The 17,869-nt window shown below is 46.9% G+C and overlaps 4 protein-coding genes across 10 annotated transcripts; 1 reads left to right on the top strand and 3 right to left on the bottom strand.

Moving 5' to 3' along the window:
- Window positions 1-792: 792 nt before the first annotated feature.
- On the bottom strand, window positions 793-2,783 carry bod1 (biorientation of chromosomes in cell division 1). The gene is made up of 3 exons (XM_088280424.1): window positions 2,388-2,783; window positions 1,797-1,921; window positions 793-1,625 (listed from the first exon to the last, which is right to left on the bottom strand). Exons 1-3 carry the CDS (start codon window positions 2,541-2,543, stop codon window positions 1,433-1,435), a joined length of 474 nt encoding a protein of 157 aa, XP_088136550.1. The 5' UTR covers window positions 2,544-2,783; the 3' UTR covers window positions 793-1,432.
- htatsf1 (HIV-1 Tat specific factor 1) lies at window positions 2,617-6,896 on the top strand. Of its 2 annotated transcripts, none has more exons than XM_088280421.1 (10): window positions 2,617-2,974; window positions 3,821-3,979; window positions 4,042-4,252; window positions 4,765-4,812; window positions 4,905-4,996; window positions 5,357-5,520; window positions 5,581-5,677; window positions 5,800-5,889; window positions 5,979-6,116; window positions 6,384-6,896. In XM_088280421.1, exons 2-10 carry the CDS (start codon window positions 3,821-3,823, stop codon window positions 6,621-6,623), a joined length of 1,239 nt encoding a protein of 412 aa, XP_088136547.1. In that variant the 5' UTR covers window positions 2,617-2,974; the 3' UTR covers window positions 6,624-6,896. The 2 variants fall into 2 exon arrangements, with proteins under 2 accessions (XP_088136547.1, XP_088136546.1); XM_088280420.1 differs by having other exon boundaries at window positions 2,624-2,974; window positions 4,905-5,059.
- A 955-nt stretch (window positions 6,897-7,851) lies between these two features.
- tpst1l (tyrosylprotein sulfotransferase 1, like) lies at window positions 7,852-12,613 on the bottom strand. 6 transcript variants are annotated; one of them, XM_088280416.1, is made up of 7 exons: window positions 12,378-12,613; window positions 11,773-11,846; window positions 10,794-11,323; window positions 10,184-10,342; window positions 9,511-9,764; window positions 8,803-8,995; window positions 7,852-8,211 (listed from the first exon to the last, which is right to left on the bottom strand). In XM_088280416.1, exons 3-7 carry the CDS (start codon window positions 11,199-11,201, stop codon window positions 8,173-8,175), a joined length of 1,053 nt encoding a protein of 350 aa, XP_088136542.1. In that variant the 5' UTR covers window positions 11,202-11,323; window positions 11,773-11,846; window positions 12,378-12,613; the 3' UTR covers window positions 7,852-8,172. The 6 variants fall into 6 exon arrangements, with proteins under 6 accessions (XP_088136542.1, XP_088136538.1, XP_088136540.1 ...); XM_088280412.1 differs by having other exon boundaries at window positions 10,794-11,846; XM_088280414.1 differs by lacking the exon at window positions 11,773-11,846 and having other exon boundaries at window positions 12,378-12,612.
- A 1,858-nt stretch (window positions 12,614-14,471) lies between these two features.
- Window positions 14,472-17,822, bottom strand: crcp (calcitonin gene-related peptide-receptor component protein). The gene is made up of 6 exons (XM_088279730.1): window positions 17,628-17,822; window positions 17,208-17,244; window positions 16,939-17,037; window positions 16,424-16,518; window positions 16,291-16,348; window positions 14,472-14,848 (listed from the first exon to the last, which is right to left on the bottom strand). The coding sequence occupies exons 1-6, from the start codon at window positions 17,633-17,635 to the stop codon at window positions 14,735-14,737; spliced, it is 411 nt and encodes a 136-aa protein (XP_088135856.1). The 5' UTR covers window positions 17,636-17,822; the 3' UTR covers window positions 14,472-14,734.
- Window positions 17,823-17,869: the final 47 nt, after the last annotated feature.

The raw sequence follows: 17,869 nt of genomic DNA, 5'->3' as shown, positions 1-17,869 counted from the left end.
GTATTACGTTTTGTTAAATTCGAATAAGTAATATGGCGTGCACATTTTAAATTGGAAAATTACGGACGGAATATTTCGCAATACGTTCGAATGTACTTGTTGGCTAAATGCAATAAACGCAGCACATTTTTACCATAATGCCACATGCACATGTAAAATGAAAAGATTTTCGTAATTCACATGAAACCAATACATTAAAAAATTAAGGAACCAAACATTGTTTATTCGTAATTGTGTTTTTATTATGTCAGCAGTGTATCATTTGCGTTTAGTATTTTTTCCCTAACTTTAAGAACAGCCAGGGGGAGACAAAGTTAAGAAACCAAGAAAACCACACTACGAAAATATTATAGAGATCATAAATACCAGTGCAGGGCACTTGACCCTTTTTGCCCTACGGATCTCGGTACCCATCCGGCCTTGCATTTTTTTTCCAAGTGTGGTCATGGAACAAAGGCAACTCATATCTCAAGGCACCACTGCAGTTCGGAAATTGGATAAGGCGTTCTAAAACGTCTCCCTTATATCATCAATTCGCTTAATTTGGGGGACCGAAGTGAAGTGAGTGTGGTTCCATGAAGTCGATTGCGTGTGATGCACAATGCAAACATGTTTATAACAAGTAACGGTCACATGACCCACTTTGGGGTCCACGTGAGGTAACGTCAATACGGAATGTTCGGGGATGAAGTCACACGTATGACGCCATCTTCATCTCAACATGTCGTGTCCTTCCGGGCTACAACAAAAAGCATCTTCCCTCCTGGCTAGTGTGACAACAAATACCACCTCCACACTAAACCTCAATTTATTTTTGCAAGAATACATTTTTTTATGTCCTAGTGCCAATCTAAACACAGTATTTTAGTTCATATTGCATTTCTGAGAGATGAATTAAATAGGTGAACTTGCATACTTGAGTTTCAGCGCCCGCACATTGCCTTCATCGATTTTTTTTTCACAATGTTATCAAATGCTTATTGGGGGTATTACCAACACGTGTTCCAAATGTTTTGGCTTCAAAAATAAAACAAAACATTGCAATTGAAAATGGGTGTGAATAATACCGAAAGTGTGGTTGTGGGCCAAAATGTTGGGCATTATCGCCCTCCACTGGTGACTGAAATAAACTTCACAACTACCTTGGTACGCGTTGAGAACATCACGTGACCACACCCAGAAACCAGACGAGCATAGGTGAAGTTAGTTTGAAGAAAAATGAGAGCAACTTCCAAATCCACGAGGCTGTTCCGGGTTCGGCTGGCAATGTTTGCCAGATTATTGGTGACTTTCATTTTTGATTGATTGATTTTGTTCACTTCTCATCCCATGAATGCAAGATGATCAAGGAGCTGTTTGGATTAGTGCTGGCTTGGACCAACGTATTCTTGCAAAAATAAATTAAATTGGCTTTAGTCTGCCTGTAGTGGGTTTAAGGACTTTTGGGTCCCTCAGACGGTTCCGGCTGCTCGGAGGATCCGACGGTGGCGACACCATCGTCCTTTTTGTCTCTCGACAGGAAGTCGTGGATGGCCGTCTCAATGTGCGGTCTAAAGGTGTGGTTCATCTTGGGGTCCACCACCTGAGTGATGATCCGGTCCACCCCCGACTCCAACATGCCCGACCTACGCACACAAACGGCAAACACGTCAGCAAACGGCGTGCGCACACTCGCGCCCGCACACACACACACACACACACACACACACACACACACACACACACACACACACACACACACACACACACACACACACACACACACACACACGGTGCAAGCGGCAGTGGCGACTTACTGGACCACGCTTTGTCTGAGTCCATTCCTCATCTGGTTCTTGTTGATGGATGCCTTCCATTCCTGAGTGCTCAGGTGTGACGTCACAAAGTTATCCACCTTCTGACGGAGGTTCTGGTAGGCCGGCTGCAGGCGGCAACGATGGAGACACTAAAATTAAACTGCCAGGACGTCCTACCTGCTTGCGTCTTGGTGTATTTTACGAAAGGATTTTTTTTTAATTACCTATATACATGTAAACAAGACGATCTGAAAGCACACAATAGTACTTAGCTGACAAATTAGCCTCTGGTAGGAAGTTTTGCATGAGTAGGACATTTTGGCAGAACAACAGACTAATGAACGTGATCACAAATCACTGACTTAACACCCAGAAAAAAAAGTGAAAGACAAGGACGACTGTGGCTGTCTGCAGTCGTCGTAAAGAAAATGAGGGTTTGCCATCCAAAATGGACGATCGCGTGGCATTATTTTTAACGCCCTCTATAAGCTTCTGTAAAATGTAATAGTTGATGAAAGGAAATAATCAATTTCTCTTCGTTAAGAAACTTGGCACTTGGGCTACTTTATCTTTTTTTTTTGAGTGGGCTACCTTAGTGTCAACGTCCGCCAGGCAGTCTCGACGGAACTCGTCGAACAGTCCTCGGTTCTTCAGGTGCTCCACAATCATGGCGATGAGCTGCGGGTCCCCCGGGGGCAGGCTCACCGGGTCCAGACCGCCGCCGCCGCCGCCGCCGCCCTCCGCCATCGTTCGCCCACTTGCAGCGCCGCTCCAAGGACGAGCTAGCTGCCAGCCGGCAAGCTACCTGGCAAGATGGCGGCCCAACGGGCCTGATCGTTCGGCTTCAGCGAGTACGGCCGATTTGCTTTTCGGAACCAAATAAGCGTGCGGGCGGGTTGCTCGTGTCCTCCCCTTTTGACTTTTTCAGTGGGGAGCCGCGACGACAAGAGCCACTAGATTGGAAACGCATGCGCAGTCGCGGTCTTACCCCGGAAGTGCTTGTTTCATGCCTTACCGCGAATAAAGCGTCGAGGTAAACGTTAACTTAGCGTCTTTGTCCTCAACAAGTGTCAATGAAAATGCTCTTGTACAAAAAATGGTGACGAGTTAGGAGCTCGTTGCTCTCACGTTTGCTGCTTTTTTTGTGCTGCCGTTCGGACCCCCGACGCCCCAGAAAGGTAAACTAGTTTAGTGATGCTATTTTAGTGATGCTATTTTAGTGATGCTAGCTTAGCATCGAGTGCGCGTTTGCGGTTCAAAATAGAAACTCGCGTCCATGCACCAAAATAACTCCCAAATTGTTGCCCACATATGTTGACATGCACAATGATTTGCAGTTGACGAACAAATCTTCTCAAGTATGTTGTTATTTCAAATTATAAATGTTTTTTTCATTTTCATGTGCCCAAAATAATAATACAAAAGATGTACAGGTTAAAATGAAAAGCTCATGAAGTGAAGCTCTGTCCATGATTGATGAAAAAAAAATGTTTCTTGACAACTAAATAGATTACAAATTCGATTCAAGATGATGCAAATTAGATTAATTTAAATTATAAAGCATATTATTTACATTTAAATAAAAATTGAATAAAAAAATGAATGCAAGGAATTGCAATTGCAGCGTTAACGAATATGGAGATTGAGACAACGTTGAACTCAGAATTGTCAATATTTTCCGCTTTCTTGAGCCCTCAATGAAAGTGAGCTGATTAGATAAAAAGAAAACATTTGCAAAAGTTTGAAAAGCAAAATGATTGACATTTTTGCTGATTTTCTGACAGTTCTTACTTCCCAAAGCAGTAACTCAGTCCTAAACAATTTAGGTTTGTGCATTTTTTGGACTGTCAGTTTGAAATAAGATCCTGTTTTTTTTCAGAAAAAGGATGGAAATCATTGCTGTTTGTCCAATTACTTGACATAAAAAAAATAATTATGAAATCAATCTGAAATAGCTGTTCGCAACACACTGAGACCGCTCAGTGGTGGTGTTGTTGTTGCTGATGACGACGTTGTGGCTGCAGATGAGTGACAAGGCCAACAAAGAGTTTGAGGAGCAGCTGCGCCTCCAGGAGCTGTACAGCAGGAGAAGCCAAGACCCTCCAGATCCCTTCACGTACACGGACCCCAACGACGGCACCGTGTACGACTGGGACCATGACAAGAAGGCCTGGTTCCCCAAAGTATGGACGCGGCACACGCGCCGGGCGACGCCCATGTCAATGATGTTGCGCTTTGTGTGCAGATTACTGAGGACTTCATGGCAGCCTACCAGGCCAACTACGGCTTCATTCAGGAAGGCGATCTGGACGCCGGCGCGGTGGATCCTGTCGCCACGGAAGTGGAGAAGCGGCCAGCGGGCGGGGAGAAGACGGCGCAGGAGCCAATATCGGAGCAGCAAGTGAGCGCGGCCAAAGATGGCAAGCGCAAAGGAGACAAGAGGAAAACCGATGCGGGTAAGGCAACGACAAACATGAGTGTGATTTTGGCCGTGAGGTGAGGTGCAGCCTGGACCGGTCGCCCGTTGTTTCGAGTCGATGATGCACGCGCGGCATCGGTGATGACGTGAAATGGAAACTGGTCAATAAGACAAGTGCGCTTTCCCACATTTGGAGATACAAGACATCCCACTGGAAAGTTTTTCACAATATGAGCCGTTGTTTGGTCGATGCTATTTTCTTTCTTTCGTTTTAGTTTTGAATTCCAAGCGCTGTATGCTAGCAGTGAACTCACACAATTGAATTGTTCCTGAAAGAGGCTTCATGCAGTTTGTTGTTGTCTCAAACTCAACAAAACAAAAATAATTCATTCTCAAATAATTGCATAAATTTGCCGTCAATTTCAACAGCTTAATGCTCATAGGAAATGCCATAGACAGGATAACAAATCGCATCGGTGTTATAAGGCTTTAAGTCACAATTATTCAAATGGCTGACGATGACGACGTGAGGTCGGCAATGTGTTTCAGGCTGGTTCGACATGGAGGACACCAAGAACACCAACGTGTACGTGTCTGGTGGGTAGCGCGCTTCTGCTTGTGCTAGACTTGTTTCGTCTTTGACCTCCTCCTTTGATTGGCCGTGTGTGTGTGTGTGTGCGCCCTCGCAGGCTTGCCCCCTGACACGAGCCCTGACGAGTTTGTGGAGCTGATGTCCAAGTGTGGCATCGTCATGAGAGACCCCATCACCGAAGACTTCAAGGTCAAACTGTACAAGGACAAAGACGGCAACCTGAAGGGAGATGGACTCTGCTGCTACCTCAAGGTCGCACCAGTCTCCGCCCCCCCTCAAATGGGACCCCCCCCCCCCAAAAAAAAAAAATTAAAAATATGGGACTCTTTCACCCACCCCTCCGGCCCCCTCCTTCCTGTGGATCGCTGTGACCTTTAGATCTGAGCAGCCTCTGTGCAGTAAAAGATCGGAGCTCATTTACTTGGCAACAATAATGTAGATACAATTGCTATATGGAGGCAGTGAAGTTAATTCATAAGTCATTTAATTAATTTGATCATCCAGAATAGATAAAAAAAGAAAATGTTGTGTGTTTGCGTGTGCGTTCAGAGGGAGTCAGTGGAGTTGGCCGTGCGTCTCATGGACGAGTCGGAGGTCAGAGGTCACAAAGTGCACGTTGAGGCTGCTCGCTTCGAGCTCAAAGGGCAATATGACGTCAGCAAGAAGAAGAAGAAGAACAAGGACTACCGCCGGAAGATGCAGCAGCAGCAAAAGTAGGCACGCCATGACAGAGCGAGAGCGAGAGAGATGCTGACGTGTGGGTCTCCGAGCAGGCAATTGGACTGGAGGCCCGAAAAGCAAGGCGACGCCAGGAAGCGACACGAGAAGGTCGTCATCATCAGAAACATGTTTCATCCCAGTGACTTCGAGGTATGCGCACACACATGATGAGATGCTCATACACAATGTTCATCCATGCAAATGCACAAACCCGCCCGCACGTAAAGTTTGACAAACCTCCTCACATATGCATTTGTGTACGCGCACGTTAGGAGGACCCTCTGGTTCTGAACGAATACCGTGATGACCTGCGCTCGGAGTGCGAGAAGTTTGGCGAGGTGAAGAAGGTCATCCTGTTCGACGTGAGTGCCGCCGTCTTGCCATTGGCCGTTTGAGACGGACGGTGAGGTGATGGATGCCGTTTTTTTTTTTCCCTTTTGTGGTTGGGCAGCGGCATCCCGACGGCGTGGCGTCGGTGGCCTTCAAGGAGCAGGAGCACGCCGACGCCTGCATCCAGTCTTTCCACGGACGTTGGTTCGGAGGTCGCCAGCTCAGTGCGCAGCTGTGGGATGGCGCCACCGACTATCAGGTGGGGAGAAAGTCACGCTTAGGGCGGCTCAAATTGCAGTTTTCATATGAGCGCGCTACTCGTGCCTTTCACAATAAAAGTCCCAAGAGTTCATTCTAATAAAATAAATCATTCTCATTTGGCCTAACGCCCTCGACGAAGCCAAGCAAGTGTCAAATATATACCCGATCTAAAATTGTTTTCTCAAGGGAACACTGAGCTTTGCAAGCCAACACTGCAGTGTGTGTATATAAATATATATGTACGTGTGTGTGTGCTTGTGTGAAGGTGGAGGAGACGTGCCGCGAACGTGAAGAGCGCCTGAAAGGGTGGTCGTCCTTCCTCGAGGGGGCGCAGCCGGTCGTGGGGCCCGCCCCCTCACCAGGGGGCGCCGCAGTGCCAGGATGCGCCGCACCGCAGACATCGCAGCCGCAACCTGACAAGACGCAAGACAAAACAGAGGACGACGAGGATGCCAAGTCGACTGACAGCAGCCTGGCGGCGAGCGACGACAATGACGACGCTTGACTGATGAGATGCTTTTTTTTTTCCGGTGAGAGTCGACCCAATCGTTGAGTAGCTTCACGAGTCCATTTAGAACAACATCAAACTCAATTTCATGGACATTACCCATTTACATTTAATTATGAAAACCACCTCGTCATTGGACAACATAGCAAAAAGTCATTTTGAGCTTTTGATCACAAAATCAGTTCTGGCCACAAAAAGACCCAAAGTTCATTAAAAGTGACTTGTAGACTTTTTTCCCAGTTTCTAAATTAAAGTTAATCTGCTGCTGTTCTTCTTGTAAGAAAAAAAACAAGTATTTGCAAAGATTTCAAACAAAGACTCACAAGCTCCGTTGAGCTCCAGCAGTCACCAAGTTGCTTCCTGAATTCTGCTTCACACGTGAAAATGTGAAAGTGTCAAATTTGAATTTGCAAGCGCTCCCCTCAAACCAACTCGGATGCTTTCAGAAGGTGCCAAAGCTCCATTTTTATGGCGTGGCAAACTTTAAAGCACACCCCAAAAAATTAATCATTCAGCAAATAGACAAATTCACAACTGGCAATATTTATATTTTAATATTTAGTTATGTATTTACAATGTAACTATTCCATCACAAATATTTTCCATAATTGATGCGATTAATCGCATCTTTTCAACTACAATTTGCTAGACACTTGTAACGTATGTATGTACTCGAGTAAAATCTTGGAAGTAGCGCGGCGGCAAAAATTTCAAGTATATTTCCATTTAAAGACTTTTCTAATAGCTTTCTTAATCCTCAAATATGATTCTTTTCCCGTAAAATAAAAGTGTTGAACGATACGTCAAGCATCGCGACTTTTTAAAGTAAAACTACGAAACTCGGTCTCAGTCTTTCTGTGCCGGAGACTTTGAAGTTTGGCTGAAAAGTTAGCGGAGGTCAGAGGTCAGCTGCCACAGGAAGTGAGTAAAAGTAAAATGCGTTAGAAAATTGAAACCTCGAAAGTTAATGCTTTAACATTGACAACAAATTTTGACCAAAACATTTGGTCAATTGACGGCTTGTATCTCAAAAGTGGAGGCACTCTTATCTTAAGGCACTCCGCCATCTTCCCCAATTTCTGTTAAGAAAAAGATTTGGCATGTAAGAAACCTTGTCAAACTGCTTCAATTGAGGGAAAAAAATGTGGATTCCCGAGACGGGCCACCAGTTGGACTCTTGCGATGCCGTTCAACGCTGACGATTGGCCACAAGTAAACCAACATCTGCATTGTGTCATTTGTTTATTATTGACTTGTTGGTAACCATGGAGATGAGCTGACCGTACGGACACGCAACTGCCCACCACCGCAGGCGGGAAGGCCACCCGTAGCTCTTTTGAAATAATTTATTAAGAAAATAGTCTTTAAAAAGTCCAGCAAGTGGTTCACATTGGCGGTGAGCTCAGAAATCCGTGTTGGCGGCAGCGGATGACGCATGAGTCCGCAGAACGGCAGAAAGATGTGGGCAATGTGTGGTTGGCACACAAAAGTGTGTAATTAAGGTGCTCCGCAGCGTCCAGAAAGTTCTGCAGCTGCCTTTTGTTCTCTAAGCGGCTCGAGAAGGTTCCGCCCCCTTCCAAGGCTGCTGAGAGAAAATAAACAAAATCAATGAACGGTTTCATGCTCCAGTGAATTTCAAGCTTGGAAGCTACTTTTAATGACACACAATGGCCAATAGATGGCAGTCATGCACCATTTTAGATTATTGGTCAGCCCAGTTTGGTGTCAGGTTTGCTGCCTGGAGGCGTTTGCAGGACGTTTTTTTTTTTGTTTGTTTGTTTTGAAAGTGCGTTTGAACGTTGCCAACAATGAAGTTCAAACACACTGAAAACTTTAACGCCAAGATTGCAGCTTTCACTGACTGCCGGGGGTTGGAAGTCAACCTTTCCAATAGCGTGCGTTACGTTTTGGATTGTCAGAAGTGCGCCGTGTCCTGAACATGACAAAGTAGGACAGCGATCTCGCGTGGATGGCGAGGACCACGTAGGAAGCCACCAAACGTTTTGTTTTGTGAATGTTGTTGCGGCGGGGGCGTGTCTTGCCTCAAACGGCGGCGGGGTTCATCAGAATATAACCCAGACACGATGACGTTTTTCCAGCCGACTTGCTCGAGCTTGAGCATGGTTAGCTCGCATGAAATGAGTTCGCTTTGGTTCTGCGATGTGTTTGCGGTTACCGTTGCGGGGTTGGAGAGCGGCGGCGCGCGGGCGTAGTCGGGCGGGTTGGCGCGCGGGTCGTATCCCAGGCGCGCCAGCATGGGCGCCACCTCGGCCATGTGCTCCACCACGTCGTCGGGAATGTGGCCCACCCACTTGGCCAGCGCCTCTGTGTTCACCGGCTTCACCACCTGGTCCGTCGAGCGTTCCACCCTAACACGCGTTGTCACAAAACAAACACGTGCAACTGGCCTTCATCGTCGAAGTGCACTGTCCATCACGCCTATTTCCGACCTCCCCACGTTTGTAATGCGACCAACTTTTCCACATCATCTATCCTAGGCTGTCCATTTTGGGGGGGGTGCTTAGGCCCCCTAAAGTAAATCCAAATACCCCCAAAATGTGCAAGATCGTATTTCACCACGTCTTTTTTTTTTTATTTTTTTTTTAAAATAAGTTAGTGGTAAAACCAACCACTACGTGGTAAAACATAATAGTTGATCCAAAAAAAATACACTATCTGCAATGCCTCCTCCCATTTTTAATATCTGCCAACTTTGCCACATCATCACACGCACACACATCTACGTTTCTGGCATAGCAAGATTAGTTGATCAGCCCAAAAATCCCTCGGTTCACAGTTGGCAAAAATCAGCAACAAAACAAAAGGGATTCAAATATCTTTGGCAAGCAACATCTGGCCGCTGTGAAGGCGGATGACAACTCACTTGGAGAGCGAGACGCCGCCGGCCTTGCCGATGAGCTCCTCGTGGTGCAGCACGGCCGGGTCCCAGCGGAGCTCCAGGAAGCGCAGCAGCTGGCGCATCTCGCGTTCGGGCCGCAGCACCAGATGCTCGTAGCGCACGGGCAGGCATCGCTCCGGACCGGCCGCCACGCACTGGTTGAACATGGTCTCCACCGCGTTGCTCCACTTGCTCAGGCAGTCGCGCGGGTTGTTCAGGTCGAAGCCTGAGATGGTCACCTGGGGGACGCCGCGCCCAATTGGGTCCTCGTTAGCTGGCTTTTTTGCTATCATGTCTGTGATTTTTATGGTTTGGATTTTGAAGGCAGCTCATGTCAAAACACATTCAAACATCCCATCATGCTTGGTTTTTGAATTTTAGAGGCTAAACTTGAAGGCAGAGCGTTAAGATGCCTTCAAACCTGGTCCTTCCCAAATGTTTCTATCCCAAAGAAATTTGTACACTGCAATTCGTCAATAAAAAAAGAAACAAAAGGCATTTAGATGACTTGATCTGAATTTAAAGGCAAATAAGAGTCCTTCAATGGGGCCTGCTTTGCAACCCGTAATGTTTTTCTTTTTTTTAAGTTTGTGTGGTGCGATGAGGCTAACGAGATGGCCCTTCCATGAGACGCACAACAAACACCAAAAGCGGTCACCTTGCGTGAGATGACGGAGTGGATGGAGGCGCGTCCGTCTCGCACCATCAACACAAACTTGCTCTTGGGGAAGATGTGAGCCAAGTACGTCAACGACTTCAAGGCGAAAGGATCTTTGTTGCACAGACGAGGCGCTGGCTCGCCGTGGCCCACGATCACCTGACGCACACGCAAGCACAACATTCAGCAATCTTCGACTTCCTGTTCGTCAACGCGTCTCCTGAATGCCGCTACTCTGATTGGCTGAAACAAGTTTCAGGTCAAAATCTCCACCAATCAAATGGCAAGAAGGCAACATCAGCGGGAGAAGACGAGCAGAATACGACGAGGTGGACGTCAGTCAACCTTTCTTCTTTCAAAGTGAAAGAAAGCAGACCGATGACCTTTTTCCCCAAGACGACATTTTTGCCAATTTTCTGACCGGCGGTACGGAACAAAAGCAGCGACGTAGTCGACATCAAATTATGCTCGAGCATTCCCGACTCGGGCAATGATGAACGATTCCCATTTTTGAAAAAAGGGATGGAAAATATTTTTTGGAGCGCAATTTGTCAATTTGCATATTTCATTATTCGGCGTGACCCGCCCTATCGGCGCGTGATGACATCACCTCTAGGAGGAAGGCGCGCACGGCCGAGTCCAGGACTTGGTCGGTGACGCCGGCCTCGTCCAGACGTATGCGCTCCTTGACGGAGCGGCTCCAGGAGGCGCGCATGGTGAGCAGCCGGGGGATGACCCGGGTCTCCTCCCCGCAGCGGACGGCCTTGTGGGCGTCCAGCATGACCCGCATCAGGGTGGTGCCGCTGCGCGGGAAGCCGCCGATAAAGATGAGGGGTGTGTCCTCGGGAAGGCGCTCGCCCAGCGAGGCGTTGGGATTGGCCAAGCCCCGGCGGAGCTCCGCCCAGCGGGAGCGCTGGCTGCCGGGTGGGCAGTCCAGCCCGCTCAGGCCCAGGTAGAGCAGGGAGGCGGAGCAAAGGAGCACGCAGCCCAGCAGAACATTGGAGCGGCTCACGCGCATCTTCGCTCGGGCAGGGAGACGCCAAATTCCACTAGAAGGTTCCGGGCCTGCCGGGACGCTCAGGTGAGAGCGGGGGGGTTTCCTGCCGGGCCCGCAGGCCGGCTCGCGTCCATCGTGTCCACCTGAAACAACAAAACAGGCCGTTTGCGTCACGTCGGCTCCGGTGCCTAACGAGCTTGCTGCCGGACATTCCCGAGAAGCGGCCATCCGAGAGCTTGGCGCCATCCTCGGGAAACCGAAGTGGATTAGGGCTCATGACACCCTTGAGCCGCGCCACTGCTAATTACGCATCATTGATGATTTGGTCGAGCCGGCGGATCATGTTCACAACCACAAACTTCCTCATTCTTAGGCCGCCGCTAAGTGCTGACGGATCAGCTTCCTCTTTTTACTACTACAACAACGCCACACTCGTGCGCTCACTGGATCGGGAGCTCCACTAGCAATAACACTTGTTAACCGCTTCCGAGGAAGGTCCAACATAACGCTTTGTGCGCTCAATCCGGAAGGCGGAGTCGCTCTGCTGGCACCGACGCCGACAAATGGCCGTATGCACAACGAGAAGCTTCACCACCACTTTTGCTGCTTCTGTGTCTGAAGGATGGTCAGTTGAAGAGTGAGGAGCTCCACAAGCTGGTTCTGTTCCTGAGCGGAGAGGTTCAACAACATTAAATGAGCTCATTGAAGACTCGACCGGTTTAGCAAAACCGTCGGAGTTCTCTCTGTTCCAAATGTGTCATGTGAACGTTCTTCTGACATCGACATGTTATGACGTTTCGCATGTGACCTACGTGACGTCACTCGATTGTCCTCGTCAACAGCTGGAAGTGTGCACGGAGCCAATCGGACCGAACGCAAGACGACGACGTAGTTCTGACCCAAACACGAGCGAACGTGTGTTCTATTACGTTGCCTTGAGTAGCGCCATCAACAGGCTTCACTGAGCTCCAAACTGGTAATGCGCGCGGCCGCCGAGGCCTGGTGGCCGCCAGCGACGGCACATCTGGAGCGGGCACGCCACCAGCCTCCTCCAGGTGTGCCGTCGCCGGACAACAGGCTGGACTTGGCCCGGCCCGAAAACGCGACGAACGGAACCAAATACAAAGAGCCAAGGTGGACCCGACCTAGCTGGCCGCCGCCGAAGGAGGACGACGCGCTCGGCCGGGCTTGACTCACCCGAGCCTCCGGCCGAACAAGCACAAACGTCGCGAATTTCTTCCCTCTCGTCTCAGCTTCGACGCCGCGGCGGAAATGCTTTCGCCATGCAGTCAGTCGCGAACAAGTGGGCGACAAATCCAAGTTTCCAGTCGCCGCCGCCGTTGGCGACCGCGAGCGAGTCTCGAGTGCGCGCTCGCGAGGCGACGAGCCACCAGGAGGAGGCGCAAAAAAAAAAAAAAAAAGCGGAAAAGAGCAAGCGCCCTCTTGTGAAGGCTCGGCGCTGATTGGGCGAGCACATATTTGGAGCCTCTCTATTGGTCGAGCCCTTAAAAAGCAATTCCGCAATAGTAGAATTCTTTTTTTTTCTAATCCACTTCCGCACTCGAGACCAAAAAGATTTCAGCTCGACGATTGTTTACGTCCGACTCCTCAGTAACAGCTCACAAGAGCGAAGCCCGCCTCAAGTCATTCACTTGACACTTTATTTTTCATATATATTATTTCCCGGCAACCCGACTAACATAAAAAAGAAACGTCACAGCAACAGCCTCACTTGCGGAGGAAAAACGACAGCAAAATCGTCACGTTCGTCTCAGAGGTTGAAGTGGGCATCAGTACAAATTGACCACATCCATTTTGGAGACTATTATTGCAGCTTTGACCCCCCCCCCCCCCCCAACACGTGACTATTGGACGCTCACGTCCGCAGTTGGCGTCTACATGAGTCAGACTCACTAATGCACGTCAATAAATAATAAATGATTGATTTGTGCCAGCAGCAGATGGCTAGGCAGTCACACGGGAAGTGGGATGCAAATGACGGAGATTTTTTTTTTAATGGGGCACTTTCCGCGTTAGCAGTCTTGATGTTGTCAAAGCAAATATTTGCACTGGGGCGCAGTGCAAGTTTGAGGACACGTCTTCTGCTGTCCTTCATTTGCAGCCAACAGCTACTAATGACCTCATTTGCAATAATCAAAGACACGTGTTTGTCCACGCACATGTGCCCAACCGGACTCCAAATTCGCACTTCCCGCTTTGTGTAAAGGGATGGAAATTCCTCTTCAATGAATCCCCCCCCAAAAAATAAAGGACATCGATGAAAAAAAATCATTATCTGCAGCCCTTTTCTAGATATACAGTACGAAGAAACGATTGACAACTAAAAGTAAGAAAAAGAATGCCTGGTTTGGGTGCGCCTTGTGAATCGACTGTTTCAGAAGCCAAAATGTTTGCCTCCACCTTCAGCTCGCTGTCAAGGTCTGATTTGTGAACATATCACAATTAGAATTACCTTTTCATCTTTTCAAGCACAAATGATGATAACCTACATCAGCGTTGTTTTGGACAATGAATTCATAAAGGAGAAAGAAACGTGAATATCTGTCCACTGTCCTCAAAAGATTGTCGTCTGATTGTGATTTGCTGAGGGCTGTGGACCACCCCCAAATCAGGAAAAGTCATTCGCCATCTCGCTGTTAGCAGACAGCTGCGATGTGGCAGTTAGTGAAAATAACTTTCCTTTTTAATTGCGGGGCGGATTGTTTCAGCACATTTAATCAAGTTGAAGAATTTCAAAGAGGCATGCTTCAGTTTTGTGTATGCGGTCCTCAGAGGTAAACGTTTGGAGACCTTGCTCTCTAAATTGTCCTTCGGCATCTATGGCTGTGATGCTGAAAGCGGGACGAGCAGCTGCAACCTTTACGTTGCCTCAGTCTTGCCGTGTGGAAACGGGAAGTGCAAACCCGAATGAAGCTGAACATCTTTCTGATCGTCCGCACGGCGCTTCTTGATGGGACATTTGCATATTCGTGGATCAATCTTGGAAAATCAAAATATTAGACTTTCATAAAGGTTGTAATTGTTTCCAAGAGCACGTTTGAAAATCCTGTTATTCACGCTTTCAACACCAAAAGGTCTTACTGGTTGCAGTTACTTGATTTGCAACATGTTTGGTTGCGTCCACAAAGGATGTGATCATTTGGAGTGTTGTCGCAAGTTTGGCAACTTGTTAAGTGTGCAACCAACATGGCTGCTACGGCGCTCTTGATGACTTGAGCATGAGGCAAGAAGGGCATGTCAATGGGCCACCAACATTTGCAAAAGTCCAAATTCAAGTGGTGATCATCAGATGCAATTTTATTCATATAACCCTTTTCCGAATAATCATCCCAAATACGACATGAAAAAAAGACACGCCACCTCCCTCTTAACATACGTGACATCTATCCACAAGCACGCCTGTGCTCACACAGCACAGATGTTCGATGTCTTGGGCCATCTGGTGTCATCGGAGCGTTGACTGGCGACGAGCTGCAAGGCTTGAGCGTGCGCACCCGGATGCACGGCGAGCAGCAAGCGTTGCACTTTTGCATTCACGCCGCCCCCGCGTCTTCCTGCTCGGGATCGCCGGGTAGAACTTCGGAGATGGTCTGGATCAGCTCCTCTATTTGCTCCTCTGACAGACGCTCCTCGCTCTCCTCCACCATCTCGGGTGCAAACACACACACGCACACACACATTTGGTGTGCAGTAATCATGTCAATTCTTGCCTTGACTGCAACTCTGCAGCTGAAAAGTTGAAAACGACAATCAAAATGGAGGGCGTCCGACAAACTCATTTGGGTTCGTTCAGGGGTTGCTGTGGACTTTTCAGGGGCAGTTTTGCGCATGGCCTTCATTGGAGGACAATCTCCTAGCTCAGAGGTATTCAATTAAAAGTCACAGAGGTCCACGACGAAAATTTCTTCCAATTAAAAGGTCCGAACCAAAGTCCAACTTCCCGAAATGTCTAGCCTATGTTCACATATTTATATAGTTTCAATATTTAGTCATTTTCAACAGAGCGCACTTATATACTAAATATTTAGCAATGTTCCCATTAAACATCTTTGCCAGTCAAACAAATATAAGGCGTTTATTTCACATTCAAGAAAATGTGGCTCCAGGAATTTAAGGGTGCCACTTCCAAAAAATATCTCCTGCAGAAATATATCGAGTGCTAAGCATTGAGTTAACATCTTTTACCTTTTTTTTTTAAAAATCAAACAGTTATCAGCCTAAAAAAATGGAAAGCCTAATTATCCAAGTAAACCAGGTCAAGATGTTCAGTACACAATCAATAAAAATGGCTGTCCTGATGAAAAACGAATTCAAAATGAGCTTTGACACCACCTTTTCTTTTGAAGATTTTTTTAACTTCTCTTAATGAGAAAAATGAGTTTGTGACTGCCCTGCCAGTGACTTAAATCTGGGTTGGAACGGAGTCAGGGCCACTGGGATTTGGTCGATTATTTCACACATCTGGGCTTTGTGTTTTCCTTTAAATAATGTTTGTGCAACCACATTTAAGCACTCCTTCACAACTTCCCCATCACTTGAACATTTTTGATGTTTCCCCAAAATCCATGATACTTTTACTGAATATTCGTTTGCATGCGGCTGCGATGTAAAGGAAAATGTAAAAATCTGTTGTACTGCACTCAAAGTTCGATGTTTATGCGTGCGCTCACCTCAAACGTCAGCGGATAACTGTGCACAAAAGGGCGGTGCTCTGTTTCGTAGTGGCGCTTCGCCATGTTGCGACGGTTTCGGAGCATATGATGCACACTAGGTTTGAATTGGCTGCAGCCAGAACCAAACTACATTTCTCCGTCCATTCATTTAAAACAAGACGCATCGACCTCGCTAACTGTCAGCAGTACTCTCTTCCGGTCTGCTGCGCAATTGGCAGTGGATCGTAAACAAAAGATTTGATTGGCCCAAATCAGTGACGCCTTTTCCGTATTTACTAGAATTGCAGCGCCGACGTTTGCGAATGCGCCCTGAAAAAAATTCATCATAGATTGGCCATGGGTCGGGTCAGAACCATCCCGCGGTCCTCCGCCATTTGGTGATGCCTGTCCTAGCTGATGATGGTGAAAAGACTCACTAGCTGCATCTCCACGGCGGTCTGCGGCCGGTGGTTGAGTAGCTGCAGCTTCTCAGCCCTGGTGAGGCGTGAGAAGGCATCAAGGTGATGTCACAATGTCAAACAGAAGCAGGAAGGAGAAAGCAAGACTGACTTTGTGAGTTTGTGCCGCATCATGGTGGACAGAAAGGCGTTGACCATCTCGGGATGCTGGCGGCTGCACGGTGTCTTGGACAAGTACTTGAGCGTCTGTGTTGTGATGGACACGAGTGGGACACACATGTGCGTAAGCAGGACATTCGTTCAAAGTAACCGCATACAAATACTTGCTTACTTTCTACTGTACACTTTTCATCTGTCTGTGTTTTCAGTGACACGTTTCTCACACCTTTTTAAATTTGAGTCCCTACATTTGAAACCAGATGTGTATTTTCGAATCCTCGCTTAAAAAAAAAAAAAAGGCGAGTGAACAACGCTTGAGATCTTCGCTTCAAAGATGACTCAAAGAGGGACCGCTATTTCATCTGACTGATTTGTTTTTGTACTTTTTTACTTGGTATCCATCCTTTTTGTTGTCGTAAACTTAAGTTTGTGTATTTCTACTTGAGTAGAGCGTGTGAACACTTTAGCCACCTGAGGTTTTTGATGCATGAAGATGATGATGCTCACCTCATACATGATGGTGTTGAGATTCTGCTGCCCGGCGCTGTGTTTGTTCTTGCCGCTGTCTTTCTTCTCTTCCTTCAGGTCAGTTAGCAACTGGAACACCTGACAAGCATTGACGCATTACTCACATTTGAAAACATCATTTCTGCAAACACGTTTAAACAAATGATTGCTCCATTACACAAATTTCTACAAAAACTTACACAAGCAACATCATATCACTCACATTTAAACAAAAGGAAATAAAAGCCAAATCGAGCAAATTGCCTCACCTCATAGTTGCTGAGCATGGCGGCGTTAGCGTTTTTCCTAATAAAACAAAACAAAGTTCACGAATGGAATTACAATATAATATATTTACTGTGTCTGTAGTACTCTTAACGACCAGACAGTTGAGCTAGTTGTTTGATTGTTTTTCATCTGGTTGCAGTGATGTTGGAAGAGTTTTAATGAAACATCACAACACATAAACAGAAAATATGTTAAAATGTAAACGTTTATCTTTGTCAGTCGACCGATCAGCGGAAAGAATGAATTGAAGCAAAATTAGGTTTAATCTTTAACACTCATATCGATGAGTAAATAAAATGTGGAAGATATGTTTTAGGAATGAAATGTGAACAAAAGCCATGATAGCTTTAAGTATTTTCCACTGCCCCCCCCCCCAAACAAAAATAAAGCATTTCACTTACACTTCCATGTTGCCGGGCGACTTGGTGCCATGCAAAAGAATCCGTGCGAAACAAGAGGTCAAATGTATTTGGTTCCACGCTACCAAACATTGAAATACTTTCAGAATGAAAATTTGTTTTACATCAAACTATGCTTGTACTTATAGTCTAGGAAATAAATGAGGACAGTGTCTTCTGTTTGTGTATTTTCGTTTTTTTTCTTTTTTTTTTTTTTTTGTGAGCAACGATATCCCAAGATGCAT

This window comes from Idiotropiscis lumnitzeri, chromosome 17 (assembly GCF_059441095.1).
Source record: "Idiotropiscis lumnitzeri isolate Australia: NSW breed Sydney's pygmy pipehorse chromosome 17, RoL_Ilum_1.0, whole genome shotgun sequence".
Taxonomy (NCBI): Eukaryota; Metazoa; Chordata; class Actinopteri; order Syngnathiformes; family Syngnathidae; genus Idiotropiscis; species Idiotropiscis lumnitzeri.
This window is presented reverse-complemented; position numbering and strand designations above follow the sequence as displayed.

Coding starts and splice junctions, on each gene's coding strand:
- bod1 (XM_088280424.1), bottom strand. CDS start 2,543: ATGGCGGAGGGCGGCGGCGGCGGCGGCGGCGGTCTGGACCCGGTGAGC. Junction 1,922..2,387: donor TGGCGGACGTTGACACTAAG/GTAGCCCACTCA, acceptor TGCCGCCTGCAG/CCGGCCTACCAGAACCTCCG. Junction 1,626..1,796: donor CTCAGACAAAGCGTGGTCCA/GTAAGTCGCCAC, acceptor TTGTGTGCGTAG/GTCGGGCATGTTGGAGTCGG.
- htatsf1 (XM_088280420.1), top strand. CDS start 3,821: ATGAGTGACAAGGCCAACAAAGAGTTTGAGGAGCAGCTGCGCCTCCAG. Junction 5,521..5,580: donor AAGATGCAGCAGCAGCAAAA/GTAGGCACGCCA, acceptor GTCTCCGAGCAG/GCAATTGGACTGGAGGCCCG. Junction 6,117..6,383: donor ATGGCGCCACCGACTATCAG/GTGGGGAGAAAG, acceptor GCTTGTGTGAAG/GTGGAGGAGACGTGCCGCGA.
- tpst1l (XM_088280412.1), bottom strand. CDS start 11,426: ATGGCGCCAAGCTCTCGGATGGCCGCTTCTCGGGAATGTCCGGCAGCA. Junction 10,343..10,793: donor TGCGCGCCTTCCTCCTAGAG/GTGATGTCATCA, acceptor CGTGTGCGTCAG/GTGATCGTGGGCCACGGCGA. Junction 8,212..8,802: donor CGCTCTCCAACCCCGCAACG/GTAACCGCAAAC, acceptor ATTTTCTCTCAG/CAGCCTTGGAAGGGGGCGGA.
- crcp (XM_088279730.1), bottom strand. Junction 16,349..16,423: donor ATGCGGCACAAACTCACAAA/GTCAGTCTTGCT, acceptor ACGCCTCACCAG/GGCTGAGAAGCTGCAGCTAC. Junction 14,849..16,290: donor CCGCCGTGGAGATGCAGCTA/GTGAGTCTTTTC, acceptor TTTGCACCCGAG/ATGGTGGAGGAGAGCGAGGA.